The sequence below is a fragment of the Artemia franciscana genome, unplaced genomic scaffold (assembly GCF_032884065.1).
Source record: "Artemia franciscana unplaced genomic scaffold, ASM3288406v1 PGA_scaffold_302, whole genome shotgun sequence".
Lineage (NCBI taxonomy): Eukaryota > Metazoa > Arthropoda > Branchiopoda > Anostraca > Artemiidae > Artemia > Artemia franciscana.
In genome coordinates, this window is record NW_027062663.1 from 67,191 (window position 1) to 92,633 (window position 25,443).

Sequence of the window (25,443 nt, forward strand, 5' to 3'; positions counted from 1 at the left end):
GATTACTTTAAAATATCTACATTATACACAACAATAAACCTTTGCTATAAAGGGAAAGTCAGTAAGGCCCAAAAACTATTCAATACTAATTGTGGTTTGAGACAGTTTGCTGAATGTCTAAATGATTTTAGATAGTAATGAAGATAAAATGTGGTCAAACTCAACACCAATATGCAAGTAAGTAAGTATGGCAGCACTGACACATCAAGGTCTAAACTGGCAGTGCTAATTTCCACTTTGTGACCCTTTGGCCAAGAATTGCAATTAAGGGCTGGGGGCCAGAAATCTTGTGCTTTTGTACACCCTCCCTGCTTACCTTTTGCATATTTCTCCATTTGCCTATTTAGAGCTGGTTTAGATCTGTCTAACATCACTGGCCCCCATTTAAAACAAATAAACAGGCAATACTAGGAATCAAACCTGTACCCCATGGACAAAGGATTTCTTACTAAGAGTGCTTTCCACTTAGCCAAGAACATTATTACAACCAGAGTAGAACAACTATTAAAAAAAATATTGAAAAAAAACAAGATGGATTTACAGCCATTTTCACTAATTTTCAATACACATTGTATTTTACTTAGACAAGTTATTGTAAGGCAGGTGTCAACAAAGCTCCAGCAGGGATTGCTTTACTTAAGATGCAAACTAGCATGGTGAATACTTAGCTGGTAAAAACCAAATACACTAGCAATGCCAGGAATTAAACCTGTACCCCTTGGACAAAGGATTCCCAAACCAGAGTGCCAACAACTTAGCAAGGAACACAAATGTGACCAGAGAACTATTATTTGAAAAAAGAAATATTGAAAAAAACTCAATTCATGGTTGTTGCTTTTCTCTACTGTCCCATAAACAATATATTTTATTTAGACAAATTAATTTTAAGACAGGTATCAACAAAACTCCATCAGGGATTGTATTTACTTAAGATACAACAAGCAATGTGATTGCATAGCTTTGTGATATTCTAGTCTTAAATAATGATAAAAAAGCAAATTTACATTTGCTATTTCTTTTCCAAACCATTTTAAGCAAAACCATTTGCAACAGCAATATGTCCATGGTTAGATTAGTGTCTATCCAAAATGCTTTACAACAGAAGGGACACATTTCTTGCAAAGCAAATACTCAGCTTTAATGCTATTCTGTGTCATCTCTAAAAAATTAAACTGTATCAGGTGTATTTTGATATAAGATACTTCTAAGACTTTTAGCAAGGGGGCAGGCATTTCTTCACAATTTATACAATGTGTAAAAGAGCACCAGGGGGTGAGATTGAAAAAAAAAACTTTCAGGGATGGGTTTTAAGGCTAAAGTATGTTCTGGGAAGGTCTGCTTACATGGAGTACAAAGAAACTGTTTCACAGCTTTCCTCAATCCACTTTATAAGGTTTTAAAGATATGCAGACATTTCCTAAATTTTGAAAAAAAAAATATTGATATGGCTTAAAATGCTACTCAAATAAAAGGAATTGCATTTTAAGAGCTAAAGCCAGAGTAAAAGAAACTGATAATTAAAAATTAAGGTAAATCTTGTTTTGTCAAAATTTCAATAATATAGGTATAGACCTTTTGAGTAAGCAATTATCTAAGACTTAGAAATCAGAAAAGGGTTGACATAGAAGCCTGACAGTACCTTCCCAAAGTGTTTTTGACCCTGGATTAATTACTGAGTTTCATTCTTGTAACCTATTCCCTTTCCAAGATAATGAAAATTAGCTAAACTAGAATTTTACGTATTTTTTGCTTTGGATTCATTACTGGAAGTTCTGTTTTCCTGACTTAACCCATTTCTAAGATAGCAAACAGTAGCCAAACTAGAGTTTGACCTGAAAATTTATCCATGGCCCTATAGGGTAAGGCTGAAATGTAAAGAGTTCTGACAAAGATGCAACATATCTTGAAGCATCTAGTAAGAATAGTAATTGGATTAACGATGCTTTACAACCACTAGGGTCTTGCTTCATCAAGGTTTTATCTCTGAAGCCAAATTAACAAGCTAAGGTCAAGTCTAGGGCATCAAAAGGATGAAACAAAGATTTCCAAGTATCTACATAAGTTTTCAAAAGCATATTCAAACTCTTGACTTCCTGTATTAAGGCCTATGTGAATCAAATTGCAGGATATAACCCAACATTTATCCAAATAGCCCTAATACGAAAAAAAACAAAATTAAACCTTACTTTTGCGTGGCTAGAATTCTATTTGTCAGCTTCTAATTCTTATTTTATATAGACTTATTTATAGCCTACGAATTCTTCTTTTCGAAATCTACGCCTGAAAAGGTCAACCAATAATTATGACTGGTAGAACCCTACGGTTAAAAACAATGACAGTTCTGGTTAAATTAGAGTTCAACCAGTCAATTGTTTCACGCAAAATCACTTTTCATGACAACCTGGTTTGTCACTGTTTCACGCAAAAACAGCGGTTGAGCTCAACCACACCGAGTGGTTGAGCTCAAACAGTCTCTTTGGTTGACGCGAAAAAAGGCCTTAGGTTAGTTATGTACTAGTCTTTGGTAAGAATGCATAGGTATAGTAATAGCTCTTCTGAACAAACTTTAAGGATAAAAAATAAATAAGATAGTAATTTACAATGATTCCTCAGAAGGAAATGCTTTAAAATTAAGATGATGACTTTTAAAAAAATTGAAAAGATTTAGTTGAGAGAATTTGCTGTAGCCTACTCAGCCATTGCATAATCTGGAACAGATGTATAAAATAAAGTAATCTAAGCATTATAAACTATTTTTTTTAGACACAGACAGAAGGCTCCTAATCTTGAATATTATATGCAATTTTGGGCAAGATTCAAGCTTTTACATAATAAAAAACCCATGTACCTACAAAAAGAGCAAGCTGAAAAAAGCAAATACGCCTATTTTAAGCACATGGCTTTGCAGTCACACTAAACATTGCACAAGTAAAATCTAGACAAGCTATTGTTTCCTATCTGAGAAAGTGTTTAGGTTAAGAAATTGAAAATTTCAGGGATGTATCTCTAGACTAAAGTATGTCCTGGGAAGACTTTTTCTTCTACTAGAGGGCACTGGCCTTTGACAACCTTCAAAAATATTTGTTTTATTAAAGCAAAACCTTGCAAAACAGATTTTCTGCTTAAATGAAGCACAAAAAAAGTATTTTCAGCTTCACAACTCTGTTCAATCCCAATTTATGATTTTCAAAAAAATAGGCTGATATATTTCCTAGATTTACAAAAAAAAAATGAATTGGTATATCTTCAAATTCTATTAAAATAGCAGAAAATGCAATATCAAAATTAAAAAAAGAGAAAAAGAAATGGAAAACAATAAATTAATCTATAATGTTATTTTGTAAAAATTACAATAGGTTCTGAGACTTAGAAATCAGAAGAGTAGTAACTTAGAGATATGTTTCTGGAGTATTTTTTAGGTCATTCACACATTATTGTGATCAGGGGTCGGCATCTCAGATCTGGCTTTCCTGACATCTTCAGGTTTACAAAGTTCAGTACACTTGTCACTTTCTACATCTGCTTTCTCTTTGTCATGAAAAATGAAGTTTTACAATTTAGGACTTATATGTAAAAAAAATTACCTTTATCCATATGGTCATTTATCTAGGAAAATAACATTATTGCAACATTCATACTTGAAAGATAATTCTGAAAATATATTTAATCCTTCTAATAAGCAGTGTGAGTGGAATAATTGCCAGGGTGTTTTTTATTCATATAGGGCCAACAAAAATGAAACAGTTTATCATTGCATTATAATAAATGAAAGATTAAGAATTATTGCAGACTGAAGTGAAAAAAATTAGCCAATATCACTATCTAAGCAAATTACAATTCTTAGGGCTTGCTTTAGCCTTTGACTACTAGTGGACTTTCCTCCCACCCTGAAGGCAGCTTTTGGATCTTGACTTGTACAGGCTTGGTTCTGTTGCTGCTTTCACCAGGGCTGTCATGTATTGGGGCTAATATATTTGTTTGGTCAACTAAAGACTACAAAAATACTCACATGTCTTCTGTGGAAGGGTGTGCAAAAGCACAGGATGGCTGGCCCCCTACCCCCCATTGCACTTCCTGGCTGAAGGGCCAAGAAATGGAGATCAGCACCGCCGGTATGGACTGTAAAGTCTAATGCCATATCCTTTACCTTACCTTTACCATGTCTTCTGTCAAACTTTTAAGCTTGGTTGGTAAATGTGGTTTCTACTGACTTATGCGATTTTGCAGATGGTACCACAATTTTCCATTTGGTTAAATAAAGAGCATTAAAATAGTGACATAATATGTACTAAATCCTAAGCCTTGGTTTGTAAATGCAGTTTTTTTACCAACTCATCCAGTGATTTTACATATTGTATATGAAACATACATTATGCTAATTACTGACAAAAAAAGTCAGTAAAAATGAAAAGCCAGTCATTAAAATATCCCCCCCACAAAAAATATTTTGGCTAGTAGCAGCCCTGGCTGTAAATATCTTCTACTATTGTGGCATGTTTAGGAAGATTCAGAGCTGCATTTTCCAAATATGTGCTTGTCAAGTAATGATGCTTATCTTTTCCAAAAAAGTATTAGTTGTCTTCATGTGTCATCTATTATCTGATTTAACAATAAACAAGCAAGGTGTTTGTTCATTTTGATTCAAAAGGGTGCCAGTGTGAGGTTTTGTTCAGTTTAAACTAAACCTTGTCTCCTTATGAGAGATTTTCCAACTGTCTGGAGGATCTAATTCTACTATACCAATTGCCTGGGTACAATTATGATCTTCCTTGGGCATGTGTTGAGAGTTTTTGCTCCATACTTTTTGGGATTAGTTTCTACTTCTGTTTTGGTACCAAAGATTCAAGCTTTTACATAATAAAAAACCCATGTACCTACAAAAAGAGCAAGCTGAAAAAAGCAAATACGCCTATTTTAAGCACATGGCTTTGCAGTCACACTAAACATTGCACAAGTAAAATCTAGACAAGCTATTGTTTCCTATCTGAGAAAGTGTTTAGGTTAAGAAATTGAAAATTTCAGGGATGTATCTCTAGACTAAAGTATGTCCTGGGAAGACTTTTTCTTCTACTAGAGGGCACTGGCCTTTGACAACCTTCAAAAATATTTGTTTTATTAAAGCAAAACCTTGCAAAACAGATTTTCTGCTTAAATGAAGCACAAAAAAAGTATTTTCAGCTTCACAACTCTGTTCAATCCCAATTTATGATTTTCAAAAAAATAGGCTGATATATTTCCTAGATTTACAAAAAAAAAATGAATTGGTATATCTTCAAATTCTATTAAAATAGCAGAAAATGCAATATCAAAATTAAAAAAAGAGAAAAAGAAATGGAAAACAATAAATTAATCTATAATGTTATTTTGTAAAAATTACAATAGGTTCTGAGACTTAGAAATCAGAAGAGTAGTAACTTAGAGATATGTTTCTGGAGTATTTTTTAGGTCCTTCACACATTATTGTGATCAGGGGTCGGCATCTCAGATCTGGCTTTCCTGACATCTTCAGGTTTACAAAGTTCAGTACACTTGTCACTTTCTACATCTGCTTTCTCTTTGTCATGAAAAATGAAGTTTTACAATTTAGGACTTATATGTAAAAAAAATTACCTTTATCCATATGGTCATTTATCTAGGAAAATAACATTATTGCAACATTCATACTTGAAAGATAATTCTGAAAATATATTTAATCCTTCTAATAAGCAGTGTGAGTGGAATAATTGCCAGGGTGTTTTTTATTCATATAGGGCCAACAAAAATGAAACAGTTTATCATTGCATTATAATAAATGAAAGATTAAGAATTATTGCAGACTGAAGTGAAAAAAATTAGCCAATATCACTATCTAAGCAAATTACAATTCTTAGGGCTTGCTTTAGCCTTTGACTACTAGTGGACTTTCCTCCCACCCTGAAGGCAGCTTTTGGATCTTGACTTGTACAGGCTTGGTTCTGTTGCTGCTTTCACCAGGGCTGTCATGTATTGGGGCTAATATATTTGTTTGGTCAACTAAAGACTACAAAAATACTCACATGTCTTCTGTGGAAGGGTGTGCAAAAGCACAGGATGGCTGGCCCCCTACCCCCCATTGCACTTCCTGGCTGAAGGGCCAAGAAATGGAGATCAGCACCGCCGGTATGGACTGTAAAGTCTAATGCCATATCCTTTACCTTACCTTTACCATGTCTTCTGTCAAACTTTTAAGCTTGGTTGGTAAATGTGGTTTCTACTGACTTATGCGATTTTGCAGATGGTACCACAATTTTCCATTTGGTTAAATAAAGAGCATTAAAATAGTGACATAATATGTACTAAATCCTAAGCCTTGGTTTGTAAATGCAGTTTTTTTACCAACTCATCCAGTGATTTTACATATTGTATATGAAACATACATTATGCTAATTACTGACAAAAAAAGTCAGTAAAAATGAAAAGCCAGTCATTAAAATATCCCCCCCACAAAAAATATTTTGGCTAGTAGCAGCCCTGGCTGTAAATATCTTCTACTATTGTGGCATGTTTAGGAAGATTCAGAGCTGCATTTTCCAAATATGTGCTTGTCAAGTAATGATGCTTATCTTTTCCAAAAAAGTATTAGTTGTCTTCATGTGTCATCTATTATCTGATTTAACAATAAACAAGCAAGGTGTTTGTTCATTTTGATTCAAAAGGGTGCCAGTGTGAGGTTTTGTTCAGTTTAAACTAAACCTTGTCTCCTTATGAGAGATTTTCCAACTGTCTGGAGGATCTAATTCTACTATACCAATTGCCTGGGTACAATTATGATCTTCCTTGGGCATGTGTTGAGAGTTTTTGCTCCATACTTTTTGGGATTAGTTTCTACTTCTGTTTTGGTACCAAAGATCAAAGTTTCTGTATTCCAGAAGAGCAAAGTTGAGATCTGCCTTGTGTCTAGTGCCTTAGTCATCAGTCTCTCAATAAACTGGACAGATTTTTTCATTTGACTGAGCATAACATGGAGTGGATTTCCTGATCTTTGGTAAATGTCTAAAACTTTGTCGTACTAAAACTGTGGGCACTTGTTTAGTCACTGGGGCACCATGTCTAGAAAATTATGTTTTTAGTTTTCAGGAAAAAATGTGTTTTAGTTTGTCTAAAAACTGTGTTCTAAGTTCTGCTATCACCACATGAGAAGAGGTTACAGGCAGGAAATCATCTTTATTAAAGTGACTGCAGTGGTGTCTTGTCCTTAGACTTTGAACAGGTCTGCTCCCACCTGTTCAAAAGGAAATGATGGAATTCAGTATGAAAGCATTGGCTCATTTGTCTAGTTGGGCTTATGTTTTGTGGATACCACACGGTTGAGTATCACGTTTCTACATTCTTAAGAATACTTGGCTAAAATATGACTGTTTGGGCTCACTCTTTTATCTTTGCAATGCTAAGACAGGGGTCATGCAACTGCTTGATGGCTTCACCCCTTAGGATCCTGGGAATGGTATCCTATCACCTTTGAGCAATATGCCAGGGCTACTAAATCATCCTGCTAATTCTAATATAACACTAATACAGATGGGCAGTCTTCCCAATTTTTTGTGACCTTATCTGCCAAGATTTGTATTTCCTTGTCTCTTTTTGCATGCCATTTAGTTTACTTTCTTTGATAGGCGTTTATCTAAAAAAAGGAAATCACTGCAAGCTCAGGTTTTTCTTTGGCTTTATGTGCATTTTGTGCTTTAATTGCAGCCTAGACAGTGCATCTGATACTGGGATCTCATCACACAGGCATCAAGTGTTTGCACTACATCAATATTACTTCTAACAAGCATCATAGGCTGGGTGTAAAATGTTGGAGCTGATTTAGTACTGCTATATGGTTTGGAATCTCTGCTCTGTCATAAAGTCCTTCCCCTCTCCCTATCCCCAATAAGGGAAATATTCCCTGCTTGACCCCATAGTTTCATTAGGGTAGACTGTACACAACTTTGCTTACCCAGAACCATGGCTTCAAACGAAGCTGCAGGGTGACTTGAGGAGTAGGGCCCCTTGAGGAAATTTTAGCTTAGTAAACAACACAGAATTTGCACTGGATTTCGATTGATATATCATTTTCTTTGTTTCATCTGTTTTGCTATGCTGAAAAAAACTTTTCCCAGCTACGTTATTTATAATGACTTACCTTGCCATGGTGATGTAATATTTGCAGTCATGAATATGAAATAAGGCAGAGATAATAAGAATAAGATTGATAGCATAGGATTTGATATATGTTACTAAAACTGATCAAGATTGCATCAAGTCTTCAATCATACTAAATGTCCCTGTCACTACTTTCTGCCTGATTCTAAGGTGGCTTAATAGCTTTGTATAGACCTGACAACACTAAAAAACAAATATTATGGTAGAATTTTGATGGTAAATTTATGAAGTTTATAACTAAACTTGCTAGGAGTTTCAGGAGCTCAGATCCCAGGGGTAGAAACATAAAAATTGGGGGGGGGGTATAAAAATTATTTTATTGTGGAGGAAGGATGGGGTGATTATGCAGGGAGTAGGGCTCATGATAAATAAGCAATGGTGTGGGAAATACTTTTGAAATGTATTTAATTACACATACAAATTAATCATATCATAAAATAATTAATTAGTAATTGAAAATATATTACCAGGGAAGTAATTTGTATTTAATTAGAAAATATGTACTTAAAATACAAATTATTCAAGCTACAAAATAATTTTTTCTCAAAATATACAATTTATGATGAAAGTTCTTACAAAAGTTTGCTTTCGATAACAAAAGCTTCTCAAACTTCATGTCTCCCAGCTAATTCTGCTTTACAGTTGAAACCAAGCCCTCAACAGAAAAAAAGAAGTTATACTAGAATTGACAGTGGTTTGGAAGTATTGAACTTTTGGAAAACTCTTGCAATGTCCAGTTATTTTTTCAAGAACTTGATTACATGGTCTTTATTGTCCAAGAACCTCAATAGCTAAACTTTCATTTTATATCCAAAAGAAGAATCTGTGCTTGTCCTTATACCACCACTGTTGAAAGTAAAAGAGTAATCAGAATTGACCAACAACACTGCTACACCCAGCATCACAATCAGTCAACTGATTATCAGCTTTGGCTAGCAAGTCTCCCAGTATCCATTTTCCCTTGAAACCAGGGTGGCTTCCATTAGTTGTTGCTAACTCCTTAAAACTAAGTTCACTTTGCTGCATTGCAAAACTATGTATAATACAAGATCACTTCTGCAAGAGCTTGTGTGTGTTTGATAGATCCATTTTCTTTCATGTCAATCATTTCCTTTCTTAGTGCAATACACATGGGCAACAGCATTCCCAGAAAACAGTCCTTGTTGTCCTTTAGTATGTCAAGTGCCCTGGCAGCAGGCTCAATTACCTTGGCATACTCCTCAAGTCCAATTGCGTTCACCTTCAGTAGGTTCAGTTTGGTTCAAACCTGCCTAATCTTGTCCTGCACTTCAGCAATCCGTTTCTTAGCATGATGTTTAGAATCTCACCTAGTTGTGTTTGAAACCATCAGCTGCTTTGACATTAAATTTTGACTTTATTAGAGGTTTTTGAGCTCTGCCTTGTTGCATTTCGCAGTGCTTGACACTTTTCCATTGAATTGTGGTATAGTTTTTTCCAAACAGGAAGTGTGGAAAAAAATTAAATACTTATTTAAATTACTTGATCTAAGTTGTAAATAAATGCGCATTTAAATACTTTGAAAAACAATAAAATACTTATAATTAGTTACTTCCAAAACACTAAATAAGGAAGCTAAGGAAGTTAAGTCTTGCTTTGGCTGGGAAGGTATTAATAATGGAATGCTAGTTGTTCATTATATGATATAAAAGAGCAAGGTATCAACTGTATTAGCTTATGTCCATTTAGAATCAAATGATAAAGCTGGTAGTGACTCAGCTGAAATTTCATTACAGCCACAGGAACAAATAGATAGGATCTTTGGTAGAAATATAGTATTTTTGCTAGTGGGCCTCAATGCACAGATTTGAAGAAACGGTGATAGATTTTTCCTTGCCTAGTTAAGTTCGGCATTGAAAAATAAAATATTAATGGTTATAGACTGCTATATCAATCAAGTTATAACTAACACAGTACTGTTAAAATGGTACTCATGTTATGGTATGACAGCACAGATTATTGTTTTTGTTATTGTAAGCTGAAGACTGGTAGGATCAATACAGGATACTAGAATAATACGAGTGTTTTATTAATTTTTGAAGTTATCTTCAACGTTTAGTAGTGCCTAAAGTTAATCTAATGCTCAAATTTAGAAAAGGTAATTACCTTTCAGGAAATAAAGATGTTGGTAGACATCAATAGAATAATGGAATGCTATTTGCTCATTGTTTGATATAAAAGAGCAAGGTATCAACAGTATTAGTTTATGCCCATTTAGAATCAAATGGTAAAGGTGGTAGTGACTCAGCTGAATTTTAATTACAGCCACAGGAACAAATAGATAGGATCTTGGGTAGAAATATGGTATTTTTGCTAGAGGACCTTAATGCACAGATTTGAAGAAATGGGGATAGATTTTTCCTTGTCTAGTTAAGTTTGGCATTGAAAAATAAAACAGTAATGGTTATAGACTGCTTTATCAATCAATTTATAACCAATGCAGTATTGTTAAAATAGTATTCATGTTATGGTATGACAGCAGAGCTTATTGTTTTTGTTATTGTAAGCTAAAGCCTGGCAGGATCAATACAGGATAATAGAATAATAAGAGTGTTTTATTAATTTTTGAAGTTATATTCAACGTTTAATAGTGCCTAAAGTTAATCTACAGCTTAAATTTAGAAAAGGTGATTACCTTCCAGGAAATAAAGATGTTGGTAGACCCTAGAAATTCTAGGTAGACTCTTTGATATAAACTCCCAAGAACAGCTGAATACTGAACTACAGAGTCTGGAATTTGAGAATAGATAAGTTAGATAGAATAATTTTAGTGAAGTAGTGTTTGAAGTAGCAGATGAATAAAATAAGAGTCAATAGCTGCATGCTTTTTCCATATGTAAATAGTGATGTAAACTCTTATGAGATAAACTTTCCAAAATGTTGTAAGCATTTTCATTCTTTTCTGCATCATTTCCTTTAACTCTATCACTGTTAAACCCATTCTCAAAGTTAATCCCATCTTTCTTCAATTTTTTTTATTATTAATTGTGGCCCCATTCATATCTTTTAACTAGAACTACTCCAGAACGACAACCCCCGCTTGATTTTTTAATATGTCAACACAACAAAATATTTTACTATTATGCTTTCTTGCCTCATCTTCTAGATCTTGAGCAGTTTTATCCATCACCTTCACTTTCTACCTCTTGGATTCATACTTTAATACTTTCTCTTCCTTACATTCCTTTATCTTTCCCTATGATATATCACTTAGATACTTTTTGAATAATTCCCTCCATTTCTCTGCTAGACATAAATCACTGCCATTAATATTCTGGAAATCATTTTTAAGACAGCATCTGCTACTTCATAAATTACTTCACTAGAATTATTTTATCCATCTTCTCCATTCTCGAATTACAGACTCTCTAGTTTATCATTCAAATGTTCCTGGGAAGTTTATATCAAATTCTCATCCTAGAGTCTACCAATATCTTAGCTTCCTGGAAGGTAAGATCTTTTGGTAAATTTTAGCTTTAGATTAACATTAGACACTATTATAGAGTGAAGATAACTTCTAACGTTAATAAAACCATCTTTTTATTCTAGTATGCTATATTTATCCTGCCAGTCTTCATCTAATAATAACAAAAACAATAAGCTTTGCAGTCATACCATCATGTGAGTACCACGTTAACAGTACTGTATTGCTTATAGCTTGATTGGGGGAGCAGTCTATAACTGTTACTATTTTATTTCTCAATACCAAATTTGCCTAACTTAGCACACCTTCTATGTCTGTTTTTTCAAACTTGGTTATTAAATTCCCCTAGCAAAAATATCATATTTCTACCGAGGATCATGTCTATTTGTTCCTGTGATTGTAAATACAATTCAGCTGAGTCACTACCACCTTTATCACTTGGTTCTACAGGGTGCATAAACTAATATGACTACTATGTTGCTCTTTTATTTCATGAAATAAACAATTAGTATCCTATTATTAATACCTTCTCAGCTTAAGCAAGACTTAGCAGCTTCCTTATTTATAATGAGCCCTACTCCCTGCCACATCACCCATTCTTCCTCCCTGCATAAAATAACATCTATGTTTTCCAAAATCTTGGAAAATGCTTAGAGTGGAGAGATCAGGATGAAATCTGGTGGGAAAAATAAGTACATGTCCTAGATACGTTAATTACATAACTGGATCGGATTTGCTCTCTTTGAGAGAGTTGGGGGGCACCTAATTCGGTAGTTTGGAAAAAATAGAGGTATTTTTCACTTATGAAAGGGTGATTGGATCTTAATGAACTATAATATTTAGAAGGACCTCGTGTTTCAGAGCTGTTATTTTTAATTCCGACCGGATCCGGTGACACTGGGTGGATCCGGAGGGGGAAACTGGAAATTGTGGGAAACGTTTAGAGTTTTAAAGATCGGGATGAAACTTGGTCGGAAGAATAAGCACATGCCCTAGATATGTTATTGACGTAACCGACCGGATCCGCTCTCCTTGGGGTAGTCGGGGAGGATTTACTAGTTTGGGTACTTCCAGATAAGCTAGGACAATGGAAGTTGGCAGGCATATCAGGGACCAGACTAGATTAAATTAGAAATAGTCTTTATCTCGATTCGACTGTCTAGGGGGGGGGAGCAAACAAGATAGTTGAGAAGAATTTTATTTGTTGACGAAACGAATGATTGTTCTTCTTAAATATGGCTTGTGATCTTGATGGTATGATTCTCGCTTAGGGTATGAGAGTTCTCAGGTTTGAATCTCGGACCACCGCAATTTTTACATTAAGAAGATCCGAAACTAGATACGTGATCAATATAGCGATCGTTGGAAGCTGGCAGGCACATCAGGGACCCAGCCAGATAAAATTAGAAATAGTCGCTTCCCTGATTTGACCATCTGGAGGGAGTGGAAGGACGGTTAATTCGGAAAAATGAGGTATTTCTAACTTACGTATGGGTTATCAGATCTTAATGAAACTTGATATTTAGAGGAACCTCGTGTCTCAGAGCACTTATTTTAAGTCCCGACCGGATGCCGTGACATTGGGTGGAGTTGGAGGGGAAAACCAGAAATCTCGGAAAACGCTTAGAGTCAAAAGATCGTAATGAAACTCAGTGAGAAGAAGCTCTTGACTCTTGGCTCTTCCGACCTCGTCACAAGTGACGCTCTGGCTCTTTTTTTTTTAAATGGGTTACGTTCAAACTTACAATTTACTTATTATTCAAATCATTGAAAGAATGATCATCTCTGGAAAATTAGGTGTCACAAACCAGTGGAGGACAGGGACTAATATATCTTCTCAAGTCTGCACAAAGCTTCTAGACCAGCTTAGAATCAGGTGAAAAGTAGTCCCAGGGACCTTTACTATGATTAGAGACTTGGTGCAATTTTCAGCACTTGGCAATGCACTATATACATGCCAGTGTTTCTTTTTCTATTGAAACATCAGGATTAAAAAGAGCGTGGAGATAATGCAAGACTCAAAAGACTAGCTGTCTGTAAACTTTAAAGAAGCTAATGTAAGATCACAATTTGTCTAAAAAGCTCAGTCAAAAAGGAATAATTTAAATGGACTGAAAACATTTACTTGCTTGGACGAAGCCTTTTTAGAGCTAGAACTACCAGTCATCAATGGTTGTTTAATGGTTTTGGTAACAACTTGATACCTTGGCAACAATTGATTGCAATTTCGAAACACTGAAGAAAAATCGTAAACTGGACGTAAACAGGAGAAACCAAAACCATGAATATGAAACATAATTGAAAACCATATTTTAGGAAATACAGATAATAAAACTTTCTTTTTTCTTTTATTTGCCTCTTCGCTCAGTATTAGTCTCTCTGGATATCGTTAATTTTTATGGCACTCGGTATTTACCAAGTGACATATACCAATCGCAAATTCTGTTGGTGTGTCTGATAGTCTTGGTTTTGCTAGTTTAGGCACTTCCAGATAAGCAAGGACGATGAAATTTGGCAGGCGTATCAGGGACCAGACCAGATTAAATTAGAAATAGTCATTTCCCCGATTCGACCATCTGGGGGAGGGGAGTGGGGTATGGTCAATTTGGAAAAATAGAAAGAATGAGGAATTTTTAACTTACGAACAGGTTATCTGGTTTTAATGAAATTTAATATTTAGAAAGGTATCGTGTGTCAGAGCTCTTTTTTAAATCCCGACCGGATTCGGCTACATTGGGAGAGTTGGAGGGTGAAACCTAAAATATTGGAAAACGCTTAAAGTGGAGGGGTCGGGATGAAACTTGGTAAGAAAATAAGCACAAGTTCTAGATACGTGATTGATATAATCGGAATGGATCCGCTGTTTTTGGGGGAGTTGGGGGTAGGGTTAATTTTGAAAAACAAAAATTAGGTATTTTTAACCTACGAAGCAGTGATTGGATCTTAATGAAATTCCATATTTAGAATGACCTCGTAACTCAGATCTCCTATTTTAAATCCCAACCGAATCCAACGTCATTGGGGGAAGTTGGGGGGGGGGGGTGGAAATCTTAGAAAAGGCTTAGAATGGAGAGATCAGGATGAAATTTGGTGGGAAGAATAATCACAAGTCCAAGATACGTGACTGATATAACCGAACTGGATCTGCTCTCTTTGGGGGGGGGGGGGTAATTCAGAAAATTAGATAAATTAAGGTATTTGTAACTTGCGAGTGGAAGATCATATTTTAATGAAATTTGATATTTAGAAGAATCTAGTGCTTCAGACCTCTTATCTTAAATCCTGACCAGATCCGGTGACATTGGGACAGTTGGAGGGGGAAACCGGAAACCTTACAAAACATGAAAATTGAGGTATCTTTATCTTACGAATGGGTGATCAGATCTTAATGAAACTTGATATATAGAAAGTTTTTATGTCTTAGATGCTCCATTTTCAGTTGGAATCGGATCCGGGGACACAGGGGGTTGGAGGCAGAAACAGAAATCTTGGAAACTGGAAATCTTGGAAAACGCTTAAAGTGCAGAGATCTGGATAAAACTTGATGGGAAGAATAAGCACAAGTTCTAGATACGTGATTGGTAATTAGAACGGATCCGCTCTCTTTGGGGAAGTTGGGGGGGGGGGGGTTAATTTGAAAAAATTAGAAAATTGAGGTATTTTTAGCTTAAGGACAGGTGACCGAATCTTAATCAAATTTCATATTTAGAAGGAAATCATTTCTCAGAGATCCTATTTTAAATCACGAACAGATGTGGTACTATTGGGGGGAGTTGGAGGTGAAAACTGGAAATCTTGGAAAACGCTCAGCGTGGATAGATCAGGATGAAACTTGGTGGGTAGGATAAGCAAATGTCGTAGATACGCAATTGATGCTACTGGACTGGATATGCTCTCTGTGGGGGATTAAGGGGGGGGGTCCAGTGCTTTGGCGAGTTTGGTGCTCCCGGACGTGCTAGAACGATTAAAATTGATAGGCGTGTCAGGAACCTGCACAAATTGACTTGATAAAGTCGTTTTTACCAATTCATCCATCTGGGGGGCTGAAAGGAGAGGAAAAACTAGAAAAAAATGAAGTATTTTTAACTTACGATTAGGTGATCGAATCTTAATGAATTTTGATACTTAGAAGGACCTCGTGTCTCAGAGCTCTCTTTTTAAATTCCGGCCGGCATTAAGCCTCTGATTTTCCTTTTAAATCAGCTTATTTATTCTTAGAACTTTACTAGAGATCATGCCATATGAGCCCTTGGCTCTTCCGACCTCGTCACAAGTGCCATATGAGTTCTTAGCTGTTGTTTAATATAGAGCCTGTCAATCCCATAATTCTTGGTAACAAACTCTAAGTAAGGAGTAACTAGGTCCAATAGAATCCAAAACTCCTAGAAACGGAATTTTGACATCAATAAATGCATAAAAAGACTTGGATTTGAGTGGTGATTCCAAATATATAAAACTTGTTTAATTTTTTTCCTTACAGATCAAAAGCTATAAGCTTGAAAAATATGTTTCATTTTTTAAAAATAGGAGAAATCCCCAAGAATTCAAGGAATCTTAATGAAAATTAAACGATCAGATTCAGCATATCAGAGAAACCAACTGCAGAGGTTTATAATTCCAATCTGCAAAAATGTAGAATTTTGTTTTTTTTTCCGGAAGAAAGATTGCTGGTGCATGCTAATTCATTTGTTTTTTTTCCGGGAAGGATCGTACCTAACAATGGTCCTAAAACATCGGGAGAGGGCTCATTCCAATGGAAATTAAATAATCTACCACCTGTCTTAAGTAAACAGAAAGAAGGGAGGGCATCTATTCTCCCTCTCATACCTCCTTTTCCCTAAAGTTGCCTGATCAAAATTTGTAGGTGGCCAATTTTTGAGCATAGTTGAAAATATTAATAACTACGTCTTTGGGGATACCGTTGACCCCTCCCCCCAGGTGAAAAGACTGTAATTTATGAAAAATTTCAATTTTTTATGTATAGTATTTATAATTGGGAAGCCCACAGACTATTTTTAAGAGAGGGAGGATTTTCTGCCGTGGGCATTTTCCAAGGCAAGAATCCTCCATGGAGAAGAAAATTTCCAGGGGTGAACTTTCCAGAGGGAGTTTGTCATAATTAATCAAAAAAAAACTTTTTATCCGTCTTACTTTCACTTTGCTGTCTCTATTTTTCATGTTGAGATGTCTGGAAAATTGTCTGGGGCAATTTGCAGCAGGGTTTGAATTGTCTGGAGGATTTTCCGATAAGGAGGGGGATTTTCCATGGGTGAATTTTGAGAAATCAAGTTTTCACTGGATGGGGAGGGAGGAATCATCAGGGAAAAATTCCATGATGTGGGATTTCTGAGCACTATATAAAAAACGATCAGAAACTAGAATAAAAAACAATTTTGTTTCAATTGAAAGTAAAGAACAAGATTAAAGGTTAAAAGAGGAGAAAAATTACTTTGTGTATTATGAGGATGCCCCATCCTCAGTACTGCACCCTGCTCTTCACGCTAGTTTGACTTTTTGTTCCAATTACTTTAGAATGACTCCTGAAACATATGGACTGTTTGAATAGAATCAGAAGTTGTTCTTTTTTTTTTAGTAGGACAAAAAAGCAAGGAATCAACAAAAATCTACTAAATTTCTAGGAAAGATGTAATTTTGCGAAAAGTCGTGGGCCTAATTCCTTAAATGGGTGTAATGACAGTTCTAGATAAAAGGTTTCTGTTACATATAATATCTTGATATAAAAAAAAACTTTTTTTACAGCTCGTCCTTGTTCTGTATTTTGTTATTTTAATTTTTGCATTTTGTTCTGTTTTATAGGAGGTTAAAATAAAGTATTGTTACTTGTATTAGTTGTGTGTATGTTTTCGATAAATTAATAAAACATAGCATTATTTTTAAATTGAGTTGGCTAAAGCGTGAAAACTGTCTGATGATTGGTTTGGGTTATATGAACAACCTCAAAATCATGTGTATTACCAAAATTGTCTAGTATAAATAAAATGATTCATTGTTCTTTTTTCAACTACCATGTGTAATTAAAACTGATCATCTGTCTAGAAGCTGCAATGGTCAAAACTAGAGAAATTTTACCGCCCAAAGATGAAGAAATAGAGAAGGTATTTAAAAAGTTATTGAAGGAATCAAAAAAGAAAAATAAAGTCAAGATACAGAAAAAGGAACACAAAGGAGGCGTTTCGCCACGTCAGCAGGAATTGTTGCCATGTCTGGATGAACAAATAGAAGACAAAGAAATGTTTCCACATTCCCAGGAAATAGTAGAAAGGTACCCAGATCAAGATAAAGAAATTCAGAAGACTAAATCAAAACAGATAAAGAAGGAAAGGGCTCAAAAAGAAGAGGTAGTATTTGTTTTGCTTTTTGTTTTTTTATTTATTAAAGAAAAACTGTTTTTTTCAACTGAAAGTAAGAAGCAACATAAAAACTTAAAACAAGCAGAAATTGCTTGGCTCTTCCGACCTCGTCACAAGTGCCATATGAGTTCTTAGCTGTTGTTTAATATGGAGCCTGTCAATCCCATAATTCTTGGTAACAAACTCTAAGTAAGGAGTAACTAGGTCCAATAGAATCCAAAACTCCTAGAAACGGAATTTTGACATCAATAAATGCATAAAAAGACTTGGATTTGAGTGGTGATTCCAAATATATAAAACTTGTTTAATTTTTTTCCTTACAGATCAAAAGCTATAAGCTTGAAAAATATGTTTCATTTTTTAAAAATAGGAGAAATCCCCAAGAATTCAAGGAATCTTAATGAAAATTAAACGATCAGATTCAGCATATCAGAGAAACCAACTGCAGAGGTTTATAATTCCAATCTGCAAAAATGTAGAATTTTGTTTTTTTTTCCGGAAGAAAGATTGCTGGTGCGTGCTAATTCATTCGTTTTTTTTCCGGGAAGGATCGCACCTAACAATGGTCCTAAAACATCGGGAGAGGGCTCATTCCAATGGAAATTAAATAATCTACCACCTGTCTTAAGTAAACAGAAAGAAGGGAGGGCATCTATTCTCCCTCTCATACCTCCTTTTCCCTAAAGTTGCCTGATCAAAATTTGTAGGTGGCCAATTTTTGAGCATAGTTGAAAATATAAATAACTACGTCTTTGAAGATACCGTTGACCCCTCCCCCCAGGTGAAAAGACTGTAATTTATGAAAAATTTCAACTTTTTTATGTATAGTATTTATAATTGGGAAGCCCACAGACTATTTTTAAGAGAGGGAGGATTTTCTGCCGTGGGCATTTTCCAAGGCAAGAATCCTCCATGGAGAAGAAAATTTCCAGGGGTGAACTTTCCAGAGGGAGTTTGTCATAATTAATCAAATAAATACTTTTTATCCGTCTTACTTTCACTTTGCTGTCTCTATTTTTCATGTTGAGATGTCTGGAAAATTGTCTGGGGCAATTTGCAGCAGGGTTTGAATTGTCTGGAGGATTTTCCGATAAGGAGGGGGATTTTCCATGGGTGAATTTTGAGAAATCAAGTTTTCACTGGATGGGGAGGGAGGAATTATCAGGGAAAAATTCCATGATGTGGGATTTCTGAGCGCTATATAAAAAACGATCAGAAACTAGAATAAAAAACAATTTTGTTTCAATTGAAAGTAAAGAACAAGATTAAAGGTTAAAAGAGGAGAAAAATTACTTTGTGTATTATGAGGATGCCCCATCCTCAGTACTGCACCCTGCTCTTCACGCTATTTTGACTTTTTGTTCCAATTACTTTAGAATGACTCCTGAAACATATGGACTGTTTGAATAGAATCAGAAGTTGTTCTTTTTTTTTTAGTAGGACAAAAAAGCAAGGAATCAACAAAAATCTACTAAATTTCTAGGAAAGATGTAATTTTGCGAAAAGTCGTGGGCCTAATTCCTTAAATGGGTGTAATGACAGTTCTAGATAAAAGGTTTCTGTTACATATAATATCTTGATATAAAAAAAAACTTTTTTTACAGCTCGTCCTTGTTCTGTATTTTGTTATTTTAATTTTTGCATTTTGTTCTGTTTTATAGGAGGTTAAAATAAAGTATTGTTACTTGTATTAGTTGTGTGTATGTTTTCGATAAATTAGTAAAACATTGCATTATTTTTAAATTGAGTTGGCTAAAGCATGAAAACTGTCTGATGATTGGTTTGGGTTATATGAACAACCTCAAAATCATGTGTATTACCAAAATTGTCTAGTATAAATAAAATGATTCATTGTTCTTTTTTCAACTACCATGTGTAATTAAAACTGATCATCTGTCTAGAAGCTGCAATGGTCAAAACTAGAGAAATTTTACCGCCCAAAGATGAAGAAATAGAGAAGATATTTAAAAAGTTATTGAAGGAATCAAAAAAGAAAAATAAAGTCAAGATACAGAAAAAGGAACACAAAGGAGGCGTTTCGCCACGTCAGCAGGAATTGTTGCCATGTCTGGATGAACAAATAGAAGACAAAGAAATGTTTCCACATTCCCAGGAAATAGTAGAAAGGTACCCAGATCAAGATAAAGAAATTCAGAAGACTAAATCAAAACAGATAAAGAAGGAAAGGGCTCAAAAAGAAGCGGTAGTATTTGTTTTGCTTTTTGTTTTTTTATTTATTAAAGAAAAACTGTTTTTTTCAACTGAAAGTAAGAAGCAACATAAAAACTTAAAACAAGCAGAAATTGCTCTGTATATGACCCCTCCTTTATAAGGTGATCTTCATGCTGAATTTTTTTGTCCTTCATTTAAAAAACTTTTATTATATTTAAACGGTCCTTATTTTTCAGGAGTCGATCTTAAAGAATTAGGACAAAAAGTCAAACTAGAGTAAAGAGCAAGGTACTGAGGAGAGGATATCCCCCTCAGATACGGAGTAATTCCTGTTCTTTCCAACTTTCAATGTTGTTCTTTGCTTTTATTTGAAAAAAAAATAGTTTTTACTTCAATTTCTGATCATTTCTCAAATTATGCCCCAAAAACTTCATCATGGACCTCAAAGACCTCAAAAAAAAAATCATGGAATATTTTCTGGGAATTTCCTCCCCATCCTGTGCTAAGTTTTTCTTGCATAAATTCTCCTAGGAAAATTTTCCCTCCCCATCGAAAAATCCTCTAAACAATTCCGACTCTTCCATAAATTTGCCCCAGACAGTTTCTCAGATGTCTAAACATGTAAAATTTTGAGCCAACAAAGAGAAAGTAAGACAAGTAAACAGTTTTTTTGGAGTAATTATGGCAAACTCTCCCTGTGTAAAATTTTCCATGGAAAGTTCACCCCTGGAAACTTCTCTCTCTATTGAAGATTCTTGCCTTGGAAAATCTCCCCTCTATTAAAAAAAAGTCTGTGGGCTTCCCATAACAAATACTATATATATATATATGTATATATATATATATATATATATATATATATATATATATATATATATATATATATATATATATATATATATATATATATATATATATAAATATATATATATATATAAATATATATATATATATATATATATATATATATATATATATATATATATATATATATATATATATATATATATATATATATATATATATATATATATATATATATATATATATATATATATATAATATATATATATATATATATATATATATATATATATATAAATAATGGACAAGTTCCATAGCTTGCAGCTATTTCCCCTGTGGATGGTGGGGGGGGGGGGTAAATGTTATCCCCAAGGCATAGCTATTAAAATTTTCAACCATGTTGAACAAAATGGCCACCTTAAAATTTTGATCCGATGACTTTTGGAAAAAAGGGGCGTAAGAAGCGGCCTAGACGCCCTCCTATCTTTTTGGCTACTTAAAAAAGGTACTAGAACTTTTGTTTTTTATTGGAATGAGCCCTCTCCCGATATTTTAGGACTATTGTTTTACAATTACTCCTGGAAAAAACATGTATTAGTGATCTTTTTTCTAGTTAAAAATTCCAAAATTCTACATTTTTGTAGATTGGAACTGGAAACCTCTGCAAAAGGTTTCCTTGATATACTGAATCTGGTGGTGCAATTTTCATCGAGATTTCTTGGCTCCTTGGGGATTTTCGCCTGTTTTTTGAAGACGAGGCAATTTTTAAGGCTTGTGCTTTTTAATGTGTAACAATAAACTTATCGAATATCATATATGTGGAATCAGCATACAAATCCAATTCTTTTCATGCATCTATTGGTATCGAAATTTAGATTTTCTGAGTTTTGGATATTATTGGGCCTAATTCCGCCTTACTTACAGTTCTTTATCTAGAACTGTGGGATTGGCCGTATATGTATTAAAAAACGAAAGATCTCCAGGGAAATGAATGCTGAGCCAAAAAGGGGAAAAAATGTCAAATTTACTACCTGTTTTTTTTGAGAATATTGTTTTCAATTGTGTTTCATATTAATGTGTTTGTGTTGTTTTCTCTCTAAAATTTTACAGATTGATAGAGTTTATGATTTATTTCAGTGTTTCGAAATTGCATCAAATCAATCGTTGTCATGGTATCAAGTTGTTACCATAAATATTAGACAACCGTTGATGACGGGTAGTTCTAGCTCTAAAGGGGTTTATTCCAAGCAAATAAGCGTTTCCAATTCATTTAGATTATCTATCTTTGACTGAGCTTGTTTGACTAGTTGTGATCTTGCATTTGTTTCTCCAAAGCTTACGGAAAACTAGTCTTTTGAAGCTTCCATTATCTGCACACTTACCACTTCCTTAATTCTGACATGTGTAATACTATAATCATTCCCCATTGTAGTTATGATAGCCTTTTTGGCTAAGTGGTGAGTGCACTTGGTTTAGAATTCTTTGTCCAAGGGATACGAGTTCGATCCCTGGCGTGGCCAGTTATTTGGTTTGGGACGGGGGTCAGTTGCGTTACTTTATAAGCTCAGCCATAGTTGACCAAGTTCTAATGGGTAACTGGAGAAATCTGGGGAAGGTAAGCAAGAAGAGTTTCCAAAAGCATAGGATGGCTGGTCCCCAACCCCCCATTGTGCTTCCTGGCTGAAGGGGCACGAAACGGAGATCAGTACCGCCGGTTTGGACCTTAAGGGTCTATTGCCGTCATACTTACTTACTTTACTTACATTGTAGTTATCTCTTGGCAGGGTTGAGACCCTTGTCCCAAAGCTTTATTTATTTATTTAATCTTGTTTGGTGTGGACGAAAAGTTTTGCTTAGGCTCCTGAGGGTGAGGGGGGAGGAATGGTCAGTCCACGTCCGCCCAAGCTGGGTGGGAGCCATCTATCCTGGGTTCTTGCTTTAAAGTTCGACCTTACTTTCCTATGTTTAATTTCCACTCGGCTTAGCTACCTATATTGCCTCGTTCCAAAAAATACTAAAACATATGTTAATATCTAGTGGAACATATGGATCAGATTATAATAAAAGTAGTAACTAGTGAAATCTTCTGGCTAATTTTACATGTATTGCCACTCTAACCACCTTAAAAACAAAAATACATTCTGTTAACTTCAAACCTAAATATTTTAGCTATTCTTGTCCCTTTCATATCTTTACATTTGGAGAAACTACTCAGTCACTTGATAAGAAAACCTCTGACTATGAGCATAAACTTGACGATGAGTAAAAGAAAATACTATTCAATCATTAGACCACAAATGTCCAGTTTTCTTTTCGAGTATCTATAATTACCACTGTTACAAGTAAAAGTTTTTAGATGTGCGTTATTGAAGGATGTCTCAGTCTCTTGCTTCAAAATTGTATGAAAATTGGAACGTTCAATATTGACTGCTTAAATTTTTTTTTCACTAATAACATTCGAAAACTGAAACTAATGATTCTTTTGCTCTTCTTTAAAATTTACGTTATCTAGCTGAGGGTTTTTTTCCATCAGCGTAAATGAACTAACACATATCAAGGGCAATTAATATATACTTTATTTTATTTCAAGGCCCTGGACGAAGTACGAAAATTTCGAGATGAGTACGAAACAAGTGAAGAATGGGAGATGCGGCGAAGGTTTTTGATAATGCATTGGGGTGAATATCCAGAAAATGTATTATTGTGCCTATCTCGTGCACTTGTGAACGTTCACTTTCTGGGATTTACCTACCCTGCTGATTTCATGAGAATTTTACAGGATATGGGAGGTGAAATATTGACAGATTTTCAGGCAAAAACTCAAGGACAAATCAAACTGATACTAGCATTTGCTGGAAAGCAACTGAAGCTAAATTTACTAGATTTAAGCCGAATTGTGAGGGGTCTAATTACAAACATAAACAGCCTATTGTGTGCAATGAATCTTTAGAATATAATATTTTCCCAAAATACTCAGCTCAAGTCGATAAACCCTTAAATACTTTGATTGAAATTAATTATTTCCCTGTCGATTCATTGAAAGATTTTGTCATTCTTGAAGTGGAAAAGACAACAAATTTTTCCGAAACAGCAGGTGAAATACTGAGTAGGTCAGCTAAGGCTGGGAAGCTTGAATTACTGAAGTACAATAAAGGAAATAAGGGGGAACAAAAGAAAAATAAACTGTCTTCAAAATATTTTTAGGGAAATGATGGCGCAACCGTGAACGAATCCCAATATTCCTTGATATCTTCAGTGACAAAATTTTACTACGTTCTCGGAAAGATAAATTTTCAACAAGAAGAATTCCAACATACTTAAAATTGCGAATACGTTTAGTTTCATCATAATAAAAAAAAAAATAGAAAAAGAGCTGCTTTGAACTGTGCCCGTACATGAAAACAAAATATTTTGACATTTCTTTTCATTAAGAACAAGTAGACTCCTAGTATACTAATCAGATGCAGCTGAATGTGTCATATTAAGGTTTAAAAATAGTCTATCCAAACCAGAATGGGATCCGAAAAGTGCTACGTCTTCAGCAAACATAACTTTGCACAGAGGCAAATCATTTACAAAAAGAAGGAACAAGATAGGTCCTAAGACAGAGATGAAGAACGCCGCGTGGTATAGAAAAACAATTAGACCGAATGGCACTTCCTCGATCGAAACATTCTAGCTTCCTATCAATGGAAATCTGGAATTGACTTTACACTAGATGCCAGCTCTTTTGATTAATAAGGTTCCATCTCTTTCTGATGTCAGATTTTTTTTTTGCTATCAATACCAAATACGATAAGCTTTCAAGTTTACATCTATAATATTTACCCTTAGCTAATATAATAATAGAATTCAATTTATTTGTATATGAACTATGGTCTTGAAACAAATCCTCAATTTTTTACTGATAGATATTTCTTATACTTTTTGTTTTTAACTCAAATTTAGGAAGCAATCCCATCAGAAATCCATAGGTCAAATTTTTGTAAATAATTCTTGTGTGTAACTCGAAACGAAGTAACCAGGTTTGTTAAAAGCGAAGTTTGACTAACCAAAGACGAAAATGCTTCATTTACATTATCTGATCCAAAAACAGAACACCAATCATGATTACCAATGAGCTTACTTAAAGACTGAAAATTAATCACTTCTATCTGTCTATTTTTGTTCTTTCCTGAAGGCTTGTGCTGACCGGGAGAATTTTTGGTAAAATCAAAAAGAGCACTAACTGGGAAGTGGCCAGACATATCAGACAATATGAAAGACGATTTTACTGCTCTGAAAGAATGGGCAGAGAGAAATATATGGTCGAACAGTGTTGCAGTGGTTGTTGTAACTCTAGTAGGCAGAGAAATACTAGGTAGAAAACCTGATGAAAGTATATTTTAAAGAGATGCTCTGTTAACATTAACGTCCGATGTAAATAGGTTGAAATTGGAATCCTAAAATTTTAGAACTGGGTTTTTACACTCTACCAACTTAAAAAGAGCT

At 34.6% G+C, this 25,443-nt stretch overlaps 1 protein-coding gene and 1 pseudogene across 2 annotated transcripts; both read left to right on the top strand.

Annotated features, from left to right (window-relative positions):
* LOC136041618 (NADH-ubiquinone oxidoreductase chain 2-like) overlaps positions 1-11,843 on the top strand; it is a 32,828-nt pseudogene extending 20,985 nt beyond the window's left edge.
* On the top strand, positions 2,411-24,108 carry LOC136041611 (uncharacterized). Of its 2 annotated transcripts, XM_065726319.1 has the most exons (4): positions 2,425-2,502; positions 17,663-17,964; positions 19,878-20,179; positions 23,543-24,104. In XM_065726319.1, exons 3-4 carry the CDS (start codon positions 19,886-19,888, stop codon positions 23,900-23,902), a joined length of 654 nt encoding a protein of 217 aa, XP_065582391.1. In that variant the 5' UTR covers positions 2,425-2,502; positions 17,663-17,964; positions 19,878-19,885; the 3' UTR covers positions 23,903-24,104. The 2 variants fall into 2 exon arrangements, with proteins under 2 accessions (XP_065582392.1, XP_065582391.1); XM_065726320.1 differs by lacking the exon at positions 19,878-20,179 and having other exon boundaries at positions 2,411-2,502; positions 23,543-24,108.
* The last annotated feature ends 1,335 nt before the right edge of the window (positions 24,109-25,443 follow it).